The sequence below is a fragment of the Verticillium nonalfalfae genome (assembly GCF_003724135.2).
Source record: "Verticillium nonalfalfae strain VnAa140/NRRL 66861 chromosome Unknown scaffold_124, whole genome shotgun sequence".
NCBI lineage: Eukaryota > Fungi > Ascomycota > Sordariomycetes > Glomerellales > Plectosphaerellaceae > Verticillium > Verticillium nonalfalfae.
The window spans coordinates 65,512-79,901 of record NW_021167349.1 but is presented as its reverse complement, the minus strand read 5'-3'; the positions used below and the strand labels follow the sequence as shown (position 1 = coordinate 79,901).

General features: G+C 56.5%; 2 protein-coding genes across 2 annotated transcripts; one reads left to right on the top strand and one right to left on the bottom strand.

Moving 5' to 3' along the window:
* Window positions 1-524: 524 nt before the first annotated feature.
* D7B24_001278 (uncharacterized protein) lies at window positions 525-6,232 on the bottom strand (the record flags this gene model as incomplete). Its single annotated transcript, XM_028635516.1, has 5 exons — window positions 525-1,357; window positions 1,427-1,619; window positions 1,678-3,300; window positions 3,353-5,371; window positions 5,684-6,232. The coding sequence occupies 5 exons, from the start codon at window positions 6,230-6,232 to the stop codon at window positions 525-527; spliced, it is 5,217 nt and encodes a 1,738-aa protein (XP_028492028.1).
* Window positions 6,233-6,875: 643 nt separating this feature from the next.
* Window positions 6,876-8,735, top strand: D7B24_001277 (uncharacterized protein; the record flags this gene model as incomplete). The annotated part of the gene is made up of 1 exon (XM_028635515.1): window positions 6,876-8,735. The coding sequence occupies one exon, from the start codon at window positions 6,876-6,878 to the stop codon at window positions 8,733-8,735; it is 1,860 nt and encodes a 619-aa protein (XP_028492027.1).
* Between the last annotated feature and the right edge of the window lie 5,655 nt (window positions 8,736-14,390).

Sequence of the window (14,390 nt, the reverse complement as noted above, 5' to 3'; positions counted from 1 at the left end):
TGGCTTGGACTGCGATGCCCCCCTCCCTCCACGACCGAACCAGAGACGCCCGTTTGTGTTCTCACAGCTGAACCTGTTTCTCTGACCGAGCCAGGTGGCTTGGGCCACCGTTTGCCCGATATCAGTCCAGATTTGCCACGATGAGGCGGATAGCTGCAGTTACTGATTTGTGCCCCTACACGTGACAAACAGGGTGGGCAATGGCCAGCCGCTGGCTACAGTTGCATCTGATAGGCCTTTCATGGTCATGAACATCCTGAGCTGGTGAAGTCGTCTTCATGTTTGTAAATCCATCATGTGTGTAAGCTAGTATGATGGACGTCTGTCTTGTGCCCCTCTTGAACCTTTTATGAACCTTTTATGAACCTTTTATGAACGATAGCCCATGAGGTTTTCTGCAACCGAAGACGTATTCTGTCGTCCTTTCCGTAATTGAAAGCTAGATTGAGGCCATATTCAACCGCATATAAACGAAGAGCTAGCCTGTATCATATTTCCGATGAGCTATTGCTTCATCTCCCTGGTCATACCGGTATCGACAGCAAGCGCTGCTTGAGCTCATGTTGCTCGAGGGCGACGAGGGAGTTATCTGGCATTTGCGCAAGTTCATCTAGAGCCATCCGGATCTGAGTCTCTGTCAACCGTCTGCTGCAGGCCGATGTCAGATGGTCGCCCAGACAGCCTGTACACTTCATGTCCGCAAGGGTAGTCTTTGTTGGTTGTCTCTTGGGGGGACCGCGGTGCGGTGGTATTCGTGTAATCATTTGCTTGGAGACCTTGAGAGCCGCTTCAAGGGTTAGCCCTGGGATCTTGGTCTTGTAAGCCATATCCGGAAGAGCGGGCTTGGTCGCTTCGGAAACCCGGGGGCTTGGGAACGTGGTTTTCACGATCGCCTGTCGTGCATGGCCCTGCCACGGATCATGAGAGGCTTGTCCTGTGCCGCTTAGCCTTCCTTGGGTTTGTGGATGAAAATTTTGTTGCGGTAGTCCCGGGGACTGATTTGGTGGAAAGTTGAAGAACGGAGACTGGTGCTGGTTATGCTGGTCATCTTGTCGAGTGTTCTGATATGACGGCCCTGCTTGGAATGGCGCATTACTGGACAGAATCTTCTGGCCAGGCACGAAAAGGGCGGTTGAGGCCCAAAGAGGGCTAATGCCGTTGTGGACTCGGGGGTTGTTCTGGTGAGTAACGACTTGTGGTCGATTCGAGAGTATTGTGTTCTGCACCGCAGGCTGCTTCGAATCCGAGTTCTTGGCCTTGGGGTCTTTGGCGCGCTCTCCTTGTGGTGTGTCCGTCTTGCGCGGCCGACCCCTTTTCTTGCTCCCGACAACGACAACTGGCGGTGCTGGAGCGGCGTCTGGGATGGTGACATGTTAGCAAGAATATCGGCATGTAGTTATTGGAGCCCGGATCAAGGAAATCCTACCGTTTACAATGGCAGCTCTCCGGGGCATGATGCCGGCGAGGTCAGTGATACCAACATCCGGAAATGCTTCGTTTTCACCTGCACTTTCTTCGTCTTCATCCGTATCAGCGTTAAAGTCGCCATCGACATCAGAACCGTCCAGCTCGGTACGTCCTGCGGCATCATTCGCCTCATTAGTGCGATAGTTGATGGCCTGGAAATCATCATGAGTTATGTGTGTTGTACGCAAGACATGGCAAGTATAGACTCACTGTTCGACGTCGCCCTCCCCGTCCCAACACCACCTTTTCCGCCTCTGCGAGTTTCTGCGCCACGGCTTCACGTTCGGCCAGAATGTCTTCCCATATACTTGGGTTAAGGGTGGGGTCCTCGTGTTCTGCCATGTCATCCTCAAAAGTCCCTTTGTCATTGGCCCAGACTTTGGCAAAAGAGAACTGCGACTCGCCTGAGCCGCTTTCATCGGGTTTGGCCTGCTCGATCTGCGTGCGGTCGAGCAACTTGTCCACACTGGCGTCATCGTATCGAATAATATCTTTCTGGTCCTGCTCGTCGCTGAATAGGGCCGAGGCTCCAAACTTGAGGATTGACTCCAGATCATCGCCTGCGTCGTTCTCGTTGTCCATGGATTCGATGAGAACATGGTCCAAAGCCATCTTTTTGCGTCCGATCTGCATGATCTTTTCTTCCACCGAGTTCTTTGTCATTAGCTGGAAGCATAGTACTTTGTTCTTCTGGCCAATTCGGTGTGCTCGAGAGAGAGCTTGCAAGTCCTGGTGTGGGTTGAAATCAGGGTCTAAGATGATGACTGTATCGGCTGTGGCAAGATTGATGCCGACACCTCCAGCTCTGGTCGACAGTAGGAAAGCAAAGACGGGCGAATCAGGCGCGTTGAAAGCGTCGATACGTCGCTGCTTTTCTAAGCTGGAAATGGAGCCGTCCAGTCGCCGGAAATCGTACCCTCGTCCAGTGAGATAATCCTCAACAATGTCAAGCTGGTTGAGAAACTGGCTGAACAGCAGCACGCGGTGGCCACGTTCTTTGAGCTTGGGTAGCATGATTTCAAGCAGAAGAAGCTTGGCTGAAGCAGAGATGAGGTTGCGCTGCGTGACTATGGGGTCGTCTGACCTCTCCTCGATGGCTTGGCTGTAGATGAAAGGGTGACACAGACATTTGCGAAGCTGCATTAGAATGTTGTTGAGGCTGCCGCGGTCTTTCGTCTTCTTGATTTTGTCGTCTGCAAAGATGGCCTTGATGAGCTCTGGACTTTTCGCCATGATCGACTTGCAGAGCTTCTCCTGGAGAATCGTCATGGAAACCGGCAAGATGATCTGCGCCATGGGCGGCAAGAACTTGAGCACTTGCGCCTTGGTGCGCCGCAGGAAATACGGGCGGATCTTCTCGTGTAGCTTTGGCAGGTTGGTTGCGTTCAGCTCGGCATACTCTTCATCAAGCTTGGCAGCGCTGTGCGCCGTGTCGACGAACTGCAGCAGATTGAAGAGTTCTCGCTTGTTATTCTGCAGGGGCGTTCCCGTCAGAAGCAATCGAAAGGGGAAGCTCATCGATTTGAGGGCGAGGTAAAGCAGGTTTTGATCGTTCTTCAGTCGCTGGCCTTCATCAACCACAAGTCCAGCCCACGACACTGAGCGAAACAATGACTTTGTCCGGTCATCTTGGGCCGAGTCGTAGGACATGACGACAATATGTGCCTTCATATCTTTGGCGCCGTCAGGAAAGAGCTCATACTTGTAAGCTAAGTCTTGCGCTTGGCGTCCTCCGTGGTAGGTAACTACACGCAGATCAGGGGCCCAGAATTTTATCTCGCGACGCCAGTTGGGACATGTCGAGTTGGGCACCACCACCATGAATGGCCAACACTACCATTTTCGTCAGTGTCGCGACCTGCATTGAGACCCGAGGAAAACATACCTGTGGGCTATCCTGGATCAATGTCGTGATCAGGCTCACCACTTGAACAGTCTTGCCGAGGCCCATCTCGTCTGCCAGAATGACATTGCGGCCAGTGTGGTAGCTCGAAAGCATCCAGTTGACACCCTCTTCTTGATACTTCATGAGTTTTCCTCGCTTGATGCCACGAGGCTGTGCCTTGAGTTCGACAAACTCCTTACGCTTCCAAGCTCTCACTCGCTCTTGCATCTTGGGTCCGACGCCAGGAGCGAAGTACTTTCCACAGAGATACTCCTCATAGGCCTCCTTGAAAGCCTCATAAGGACGACCGGATTCAGGGGGAGGAGGAGAATCCCACACTGCGTCATCATAGCCAAGTCCTTGGAACTTGACGAATATCTTGGAAACCTTGTGAATGCGCGCCATCTCGGCAGCTTTACTTGACGCTTGGGTATCGGCCTTGGCGTACAATATAACATCTGCCAAGAGATACTCTTCAGGGATGGCGTCTTGCTCGTTCATCCTGAGAAGGCTTCGTTCGGCATCCCGCTTGGCGAATGTGGTTCTCATAGCGCCGGCAGTGATCCCATGCACCCAAGCACCAGGCATCCACGTGCAGTGGAAGTAAGAATGGTCGGCCCACTTCACAAGATATTCCTTGCCGTCTTCGGGCAAGCTGCTGAAGTCCGGTGCAGCTTCGCCGTCTTCGATGGCCCCTTCCTCCTTGCCCGTTGGCCGCCAGGCGACGAGAACATGGACTTTGTCCTTGCGTAGGCTGCAGGCCTCGCACTTCCAGTCAATGGAGTAATCTGCAAGGCGCTGCTCACGGGTACCAGCCACATCGGACTCCGTACGCGACGATGGGAGGTGCTCAAAATGCCAGCCACGTTTGCAAGTCGTGCAGCGAAACAAGACAAGTTCCGAGTTGTTGACCAGATTGGGTTCGACCTTGGTGATGGGATCGACGCCACCGTTGTCCTGCCGTAGTTTCTCCTCCTCCCTCGCGGTCTTCTTCTTTGAAAAGGGCTTGCAGGCCTTGCCATCTTCTTTGCATGATTGACACATTGCATGATGCGGAGCGTTCGCGTCCTTCTTCCTGTAAATGCCTATGCACCATTTGCACTGCAAGACGAAGCTATCGTCGCCGACCTTGGTCGCCATGTGGTCGCGTTGCGCGCGTGAATTGATGCAACCCTTGTGGAAAGACAGCGAACATCCCTGGCAGCCAATCATTTGACCTTTGCTGGAGACTGAGCCCTGGTTGCACACGTCACAGACACTGACGTGGTACTCCGAGAAGTCAGAGTCGGGCGGCAATGGCTTGAAAACTTCCTTGATGCTGATGACTTTGGGTGCTGTGGTAGTCTTGCCCTCTTCGGCCGAGGACAAGTCATCATCCATCGCCGTAAGGTCTGTCATGTTTTTGGTGTTTCTCGTTGACCTTCCCGAACGGCGCCGGTCATCTTCGAATTCGATAGAGGAATCTCGAGAGCTGCGTGCCGCGTAGTTGGATCGAGACGGCTTCAGCCTTTTGAGACTCTTTCTTCCTCGGCCTGTCCTTGGAACCACATCGGAAGTGATGAGCTGAAAGTCGTCGTCTTCTCCGTCTGATTGGTGGAGCGAGTTTGCCAAAGCGAGTTCATCATCATCGTCACCGAAAGAGTTGCCATTTGCGAATGCCATTTTTGTGAGCTTCAATTGCCTCGGCTGGCGATCGCGAAGCTGGCGAGCGGGTGGTGCCGGCGCAGTGGCCTCGTCCTCGTCGCTAGAGAAAGGGATAGTACGACTCGTACTTGCACGAGCCGAGGTTCGTTGTCGTTTGTGAAGCGTACGCATGCGCTCCTCATCGTCGTCATCGACGTCCATCGTGTCGTCAAGGGATCCGGATGAAGCACTGTCTTCTTCGGTACCATCCTCCCAGGATCGCTTATGGGCGGTCCTTCGACTCATCTTGAAAATGTCCTCTGGGGTGATCCCAGCATGCCAACGTCGCAATGCGGTCTTGCCGCCGTGCTGCGCTGCAAGGTCTACTTCAGATACCTTGAGAGAGATGTTAGCAGTCGCGCATTTGGTGTTGAGGGAAGATCAAGTTTGAAGAGGTTGGGGAAGGAGAGAAAGCCGAGTCAGCCCGACCTGACCTGCACATGAAGAAGGCAGCTGTGCAAGTGAGAGCTGCCGAGGATAATTGGCGGGAACTGTTCTGGATAGGAAAGGGTCAAGAAGCGTTGAGAGGCGCATCAAAAATGCGGCGCCTTCCTAACGAGACAAGAAAGAGAGGCGCAATCGATAGGAAGGGTTGAAGATATTGAGAGCGCAACGCAAGGTAGAGAGTAGACTTTTGCGTTGACTTACAAGATGTTGCCTGCCGTCTGTGTACTCAATTCTGTAATAAGGGTCGTATGGCTGTTCTGCAACCTCCTCGTAGACAAAATCCACCCGGTCACTGCGGACCTCTCGATAGTGCGCACGCTCTTCTGGCGACAATTCTGGTAATACAATCTCAAACCGAACCGGTCGTATGCGCTCGGGGGCCGTCGTTCGCAGCGAGTCTGCCTGGGAATCCCGCGTTTCGGAGCTGTGTCGGTCCGATACGTCTGGCTGTAGCTCATCCTGTTGGGCCTCCTGCGCAAGAGGCGCAACAGGTTCTTGAGACGTCGCGTCGAGCACCTCCTCTTCTTCATGTTCGGCGCTTTCGGGAAGAAGATGGGCGAGGGCCTCGTCCGACACGTCTTCGTTCGCATGGGTCTCGAACTCGTAGGCTTCGGGATTCTCGACAGATTCCAAAACGTCGGCAGCGCTCTCCTCGGAGGAGCTGAATTCCGGCTCTGGAGTTCCGAATACCAAGGTGCCCTTCCAAGTGGAAAGAGCCACAGACTCGGAACCGCTGTCGGTCTCCTCCATGGCGAAGCAGCAGGGCGTTCGTCGATGTCATTGGTGATGATGGGTGATGGGCGGGCAACGGCAAGCCTACGAGTCGAACGGCTTTGGCGTGCGGCTATTGGCATGACATGGTTTCGAAATGCGACGCGCGCAAGTCACCGGCGTGCGTACAGAGGTGTGGTTCGTATTTGGCCCTTAGCGGTCGATGTATAATGCATAGATAAAAAAAGGCTACTTCTGCCACGGCCAGGGCAGTGCCAGGAAGACGCGGTTGCCGTTCGTTTGCCGTTACTGGGCACGCGTTATCCTGGACAATCCATTAAGCTCCCGTTGCCCCACTTTCCCTTTTGTACGGCACCTACCTACCTCGTACCTGCCTGCCTGCCTACCTAGGTACCTTAGGTACCTAAGGTAGGTAGGTACCTAGGTTCCGAAGCCAGGCAAGGTACAGACAGGGTTGACAAGGCACGCCAACAATCAAGCGTGTCTCGGGCTGACCGCCTGGGATCCTCGACAGGGGAGGGGCAGGGGGCCAGACGGCAGAAAAAGTACGAACCATCAATGCCATCTACCTGAACTTTCGAGACGACCTGGGTTCAGCACTGTACACACCCGCCCTTCCCTCACCCCTTTGGCTTTGCAATCCTCGCCATCACAGCATGCAATGAGTCTTCTATCAAGATGGAGCACGGTTGCTTCGTCCACACACGGCGCCAGGCCTGCGCTCCGCTGTCATTTGTCTCTCCCCAACACCAACACCCGCCAGCAGTCCTCCTTCTCCGCCGTGTGGCGCGGCCTTCGCACCGAGCGATCTGGTCGTCGTGAACCTGGTTCCTCAGGCCGCGGCCGCTCTTCTGGTTCTCGATCTTCCGACTTGCCGGCAGCGCGTCGACCGTCTCGCCCTCGAGATGGAGGTGGCCCCAATGGCAAGGTCGACTTGGCCGCCACCAGCCTGGGCGGCGGGCGCACGCACTACAAGCCCAAGAAGGCGCTGCAAAAGATGAGGGAGAGGGAGGAAATGGACACAGAGGGCGGTCGCAAGACGCGCAGCAAGCGCTTCAACAACCCCGAGTACTCGTTTGGCAAGAAAAGCCTGGTGTATCAGCTCAACAAGGGCGATTTCCAGGACAAGATCTCCAGACTGGTCGACGCGAAACGGACCGGGTCCGGCACGGGGGCCGGCACGTCGGAGAGGAAAGATGTGCGAAGCGAGGAGGATCCATGGAAGCGTATGTCCAGCTCGACCGACGACAGGCAGCAAGCCCGCAGGGGCGCCTCGGGCGACCGGCGACCGCGGAATGCACAGCCTTGGCCGGCCCGGGACGCGGCCAGGTCAGAGGGGCCTCGACGAGACGACGGTGCCTTCAGGCGCATGCGCTCGACCTCTGATTACACGCCGCGCGAGCGGCGATCCCCAGCTGCCGGCCGCAGCTTTGGGCACTCGGACGTAACCAAGCAGCGCGCCAGGGACGAGCTGCGCGAGGAAGACGACGACGCCTTTTCGCACCGGCCGGCGTTCAAGGGACGGACAAACAACTTTGCGGCGACCCTGCCGCAGTCGACGGCCGCCTCACAGTTCCTCTTTGGCCGATGGCCCGTCACCGCGGCGCTGAAGGAGGCGCGGCGCAAGCTGTACCACCTCTATGTCTACGCCGGCAGCAGCAGGAGGGACGCCAACGATCCCGTTCGCACGCTCGCCCAGAAGCACGGCGTCCGCGTCACCGTCGTGCCCGAGTCGGAGCAGCACATCATGGACAACATGAGCAAGGGCCGGCCGCACAACGGCCTCGTCCTTGAGGCCTCACCTCTGCCGCAGCTCCCGCTCGTCAGTCTGGGCCCCGTCACCGAGGACGGCTACACGGTCGAGATTGCGCACCAGATGAGGGAAGACGCAGAGATCAACGGCACCGAGCCCTTCCAGGCCTGGGACTCCCGGGCCGGGCACAAACCCTTCGTGCTCCTGCTGCACGAGGTCATGGACCCGGGCAACCTGGGCGCCATGCTGCGGACGGCGCGGTTCCTCGGTGCCGCAGCCGTCGTCATCACCAAACAGACGTCGTCACCCATCACGCCGACAGTCGTCAAGGCGGCGGCGGGTGCCGCCGAGGAGCTGGCCATCTTCTCCGTCGCCGACCCCGTCGCGTTCCTCGAGGGGTCCCAGAAGGCCGGCTGGGAGTCGTACGTGGCCGTCGCACCGGCGTCGGGCAGCAGCAACAGCGCCAGGCAGCAGGTGACGGCCGACGAGCTGGCCGAGGAGGACCCCCTGCGGGAGAAGCCGTGCATCCTGGTCCTCGGCAACGAGGGCGAGGGCCTCTCGCGAAAGATCATGTCGAGGGCGAGCCGCCAGGTGACCATCCAGCGGCAGCCGGCGGGACGCAGCTCCGTCGACAGCCTGAACGTCAGCGTGGCGGCGGCGCTGCTCTGTGACGCCTTCACAAAGGGTGCGCGGGCTGTGCCGAGGAGCTTCCAGCAGAAGCTCAAGCTAGACGAGAAGAGGGCGCGCGGCGGTGAGTCTCTTTTCTGAGGCCCATGCCCCGGGGCCTGTGTATACAATGTACTTTTACCTGTCAGAAGCTTCTGTCTCCTTTTTTTTTTTTTTGTTTCCCAAAAAATATCATGGCGGCATATGGTGGCGAGGACTATCATGAGCAAAGTGTCACTGTACCCCAACGTTTGTAACAATATCGAAAGCCACTTTCAAAGCCCCTTTTATTCCCTGTACGAGCTGTACTTTGTGACGTGTGATGTACAAGATGGCCAGTCAGTCGAGAGAGAGCACACAGACATCAGCCAGCCAGCCAGCTCCAGACCTGAACGACACGCCACGCGGCAAGGGAGCAAGTGTAAGCGGGGCAACACTGGGCACGCTATCGAGAGAAGCTGCTGAGAGCCTTTCGCCTCAGCCCGCCAAACCAAACCCACGATTCTCTCTGCACTCCTTGAGATCAGGTACCCCTCCTCCAGAGGCTCTAGATTACAGTGTGGCAGCGTACAAGGTCACTGGCATCTTGTATCGTCACACCGCAAGATATATTGCCTTTTCATTCGAAGGCTTACAGATGAAGCGGGCACTGACCTGGCCGCTTTGGTATCACAACTGAACAGCGTCGAATTGATGAAAACGATGCAAAATCAGGTCTTCCTTCACTCGCTTGCCGGGCCGTGCCCTGCTGGGGAGCAAGGGGGCCAAGAGTAAGCCACACACGCACGATGAGACGGGAGAAGGGCAACGTGGCAGGACGAGGGGCAGGGGTGGCGCATGGTGATTGTTGCGGTGAGTCAGATCTCCAGCATCGGTTGTATTCTTGCCTCTCTCATCCCATATGGCGCTGCATCTATTTTTCGCCCCTTGGTCCTTCCACAGGGAGGAGTAGGAGCGGGAGCGGCACAGGGGGACTGTCAGTGTTCAGGCGAAACGAGCGGGAGGTCCGGATGGAGCGTGGACAGTGTCTGGCGTTTGTTGTTCGATGCTGTTCTTAGCGAAGGAGGGAGGGGGCGGACGCGGAGGGCCCGGGGATGGGATGATTGTCAGCTCACAGCTATATATCTGGGGATGACCTGGGTAGCACATGGTACCTGGCCATGTTTGATGGCGATTGTGGGGGCTCATAACGCTGCTCGCCAGGCTGCAGCAAACCATGTGGGAGACAGGTGTTTTACCGACGGTGCCTTCACGCAAAACACACCCATATAACCAAACACACATATACTCTCTCACACACACACACGAAGGGAACCAGGTCAATCCAGGTTGGCTGGCATATGCCGTTGTTTCGAGCCGATACAAGATGGGGCCGAGGCTGGCTCGTCTGATGCTTACTAGCGATGCTTGCTCGAGTTAGTTGCCCCGTCGGCCGGCCTGTCTGTCTGCCGGCCGTGACCGTCTACCCTGGTCCCGCTGCATTGATGCACGATGGCGACGATGCGTCGGACGTTCTGGAAAAAGGGGAAGAACGAGCTCTCCAGACGAGGCAGGGCACCTGTAGCAAGGGGGGACGCGGAGCCCCGGAGGAATGCGTCTCAAGGGCCATACCTGTGTACCTAGGTAGGTAGGTAGAGGAAGAGCTCAGGTACAAGCGTCACTAAAATGGAAAAGCATCTCCACTGGGAACGCGTGGTCGGGACTGGCCGCACGCTTGGCTTCTTCCCCTGGTACTGATCCCGGTCATGGTCATGGTCTTGTTCCGTCTGCTCTCCACAGGAAGCTTCTCGTCATTTGGGGTTGCTTGGCCATCCACTGGCCCCTTTTCTCCCACAATCCCAGAGAGAGGGAAAGAGAGAGAGAAATCTCCAAATAAGGTCGCTGTCCGCCCGGGGAGGTCCGAAGGGCGGCGGCTTGCCTGAGGTGATGCGAGGTGCCGAATCTCTCAGACAGTGCTGTCCTTTTTCTCGCTCGCCAGAATCAGTGCGGCACGCCATTGATGATGATCCCCCGTTCGGCCTACTTGCCCTCCCTGTGGAAGGACAGGCTGCATCATGTTTTCGAGGCTGTCCACCCCCCCCCCCCCCCCCCTGGCACGAATCGAGAGACGGCGATCATCATCGTTCAGGCGGCCAGGTTCCCGGGCCCCTTCCCAATTTTCGGCAAGGGGGGGAAAGTCGGGCGTCCATCTTCTCTCGGTCAGGTCGTTCCCCCCTCCCCTCTTACCCGTTCAGAACTCCTCAACCCGACCCGGCTTCCTTTCCCGACGGGAATGGGCGTCCGCCGAGGCTGGATAAGATTGCTTGTTTCCCTCGACATGAGCGCCAAAAAGACACCATCGCGTCGCATCAATCTCGGTCCAGCAGAAAGAAAGAACAAACGGGCCGGGGACCTGGTCCGCAACCGATTCATGTGTTGGACCACGTCTAGGACCTTGACAGCCCAACTGATCCATCCATGCCGAGCCCAAACTGGGCCATTTCATGTCTGTTCGTTTTCCTAACCAGTACAGTGGGAGGGAGGCCAGGCCGGGCCACGCCAAGGCAATGGGAAGAGAAGCAGATCCGGACAGGGAAACGTACAGCCCGATGGAAGGTAAGGTATCTAGTGGTGATGCTCGCCCCTGATGTCCGGGTCTCGCAAGGTCAACAACGCGCTATTGACTCAGCAACGCGCACGCCAGCCGCTGGTTCTCTGACGCGAAGACTCCACCAGAGAATCAACGGCAGAGAGGGAGACCCAGAGAGCGCGAGCGAGAAGGGACAAGAGAGTTTGAAGAGATAGAGAGAAAGACCGACACAGCCGTTGAGGCTCATCTGCATTCCTTTCCCCAATGTCCCAATCTCACCCATGGACACGCCACCCCGGACCGCCCCAGGGGTACCTCAGCCAGGCACTGGAGGTAGCTAGGTACCTGGGCAGGTAGGTAGGCACCTGGGGAAAAACAGATTGGGGCCATTGGCCCAACACCTAAAACTACCCCCACAGCGTCCCCAGTCGGGGAGCCTTCCGGGGCGCATTGCCCTGTTTGCGACACGCTGTCATGGACAGATGGAACATTCCTCTCCGTCAGGACGACGAGGCTTGCCGGATCGACTCCAACTCAGGGAATCGCAGACAAACTGGGAGGGAGAGCCCTGCCAGCCATTGCACCGAGACACGCCATCCCCGTCATCCCCACAACCTTTCTTGCGGTACCCAACTGAGGTACGCATTGTGCCCCGATGACAGACGCCTGGTGTTCCTCATCTGGGATCACCGGCAAAGAAGATGAGAAGGGCATCGGGTGGAAGTAGCCCGAACACGTATACGGACCGACACGGGGGTGCGAGGTCGAAGCGAAGGCATGAACAATATTGCACATTACACACAGACTGGCACTCGAGTCGATAGTGTCCCCCTTCCGCCTTGCCATTCCCACCCGTCCATCCATTCATTCATCCATCCATCCATCCATCCAGCCATCTCCTCCTTCCTGAGACCAGGCAGCCAGCCCCGAGCCCGCCATGGCTGGCTGCCATTCACTCTCTCAGCTGCCTGTATGGTCGGCGTCATGTCGCCTCTGATTAGGGCTGCCAGCATCGGTCTCCCTGCCCAAGGCTCTTACACTCTCTGCCTATCAGCCCAAGGTAGGTAGGTAGGAACCTGTAGGGAGTCGATGTGAGAATGCCGCTGTCCTCAACGGTCCATTCCTTGGCTCTGCGTGCCACACACATGCTCCCTCGCACACCCTCTCGCTTGACCGCTTCTCCAGCTTTCATCCCCCACCGTTTGGCTTCGCAGCTACTGCAACCTTACCCGTGTGTTCGGCCAGTTGCCTGTCGATTTTCTTTGCCCATTCTCGGCTATTGGCCCGGAAGCTTGCGAGCTGCTCTTCCCCCGGACCCCTGTCGGCCCACCCCCATCCAATGTCTGGGACACTGCCGCCAACCCCAGACTAGACACTTATCCCCAACCTTGGAACCTTGGGAAACACGCCTGTGGCAATCGCCCCATCAAAGGGCCGGCCGGATGGTGAGAGGGGGTGGTGACAGAGGCGTGATAACAGCCGACGACGTAGAGGGCAACATGTACAAGGGAAGAAATTCTCAGAGTGCCCTGGCGCCGAGGGCACCTTCGGTATCTCTACCAAAGGCAAGGAAGGAAGGTAGGTAGGTTGGTGGTGGTCCTCGTTGGTTGGGGAGCCACCACGTCGGTGGTTCTGAGTCTGTCAGTGTCCGTGCCTGTCTCTGGAACGCACTTCAGCACAGGGCCAAATCAGACAGAGAGATGGATGGACGGACGGACAGACAGGGCCCCAGCATGATTTCTCCCATCCGCTGCTTTTCGCGTTGCTGGCCAGGACCCCGGACATCTGACCCCCTGTCTATCTCTTGTCGTGCCCCGGGGGGGCCAACACCATCATACTTGTCTGTCTCAGAGACTTTTTTAAATAATTACCCCAGCAGCCTCTCCCGGATTCCCGTTCCCGTCCTTTCTTCACTTCCCTCAGATCTTGGAGACTGCTATCCTGCCTACCTGCCTACCTGCCTTCTGCCACCACAACTTCTCCTGTTGCTACCTGAAACCCGTATACACTCTCGACTGTCCAATCCACTCTCCAGCAACTGCCTTATACGTCTCTCGTAGGCTTGCTCTCCGACATCACGAGCCCATCTTCAGGTTCCAGGAAACTGGTATTGACCCGGAAACAGACGGACACCAAAATCTCTCGTCTACATCTTCCCTCGGAACACCCTCCAAATCATTTCCAACAAAAATCCAAAATGCCTGCCGCTCACATCGCGTCACCGCTCCCCATCACCCCGCCGAGGTCAAGCCTCCGCCTGATGACGGGTCAGGATCTCTACACCAGCCTCAGCGCTACCCTCAGCTCCACCCACCGCCCGACGACGCCCGTCCACATCATCCGCGAGCAAGACTACAGCGTCCCCGCCCCGCCCCCTCCGAGTCCCGTCTCTTTTGCGCAAGATCACTGGCCGGCTTCCCTACGCCGCTAAGTCGGCAGAATGTGCAGCTTATGAGCCGCAGGATGATCGAAAGAACGAGAGGGGGGCGGCATACTTTATTCACTTTTTTTTTTCCTTTGTTTGGTTGCTTGTGTACCACCGACGCAACTTGCGATTCCGACAAGGGGAGTTTAAGGCGCTCGAGTTTGATATTTGAGGGAAGGAGAACGGGTGGACCTTTTAGGGACAATCTTCGGTCTCCCGAAAACTGGTCTGGGTTACATAAAAATACGCACATGGCTTTCTCGCTTAGTTGCTGTCAAAGGTTCTCCGAGGGTTGGGTATCATTAGAGGCACAATTTTCAGTCCCAGCAGGACGCATTTTCTAGCTTTGTTTTCTTTTCTTCGGGAGAATCGGTATCTCGTGCGTTTTCCTCCACCAACTGGTCTGCGACTCCTTCAATCTGAACAGAGCTACCTGATCAATATCTCCCGTAAACACCGCACCGTGCCTGTTGAGTCGTGACTGGATCGATGTAATGAATCTGTTCAACTTCTACCGTTTGCTGCTTCTCAAACATGGCGGATCTGGTCGATAGTGAGGCTGCCGATCAAAAGTTGAATGCAAGCCTTCTCACGGACCGTGGCCACTGATGATCGAACTGCACGATGCTTCATCGAAATGCATGAGCAAATTTGGCAAAGGCATAGAAACAGTTGCTTCTGGCCTGAACGTGGTTTTGCAAGAGTTCTTTCGTACCTGGCACTACAAGGACGTCTCGTGTGGGTCGGACGGGTCGCTAGACGA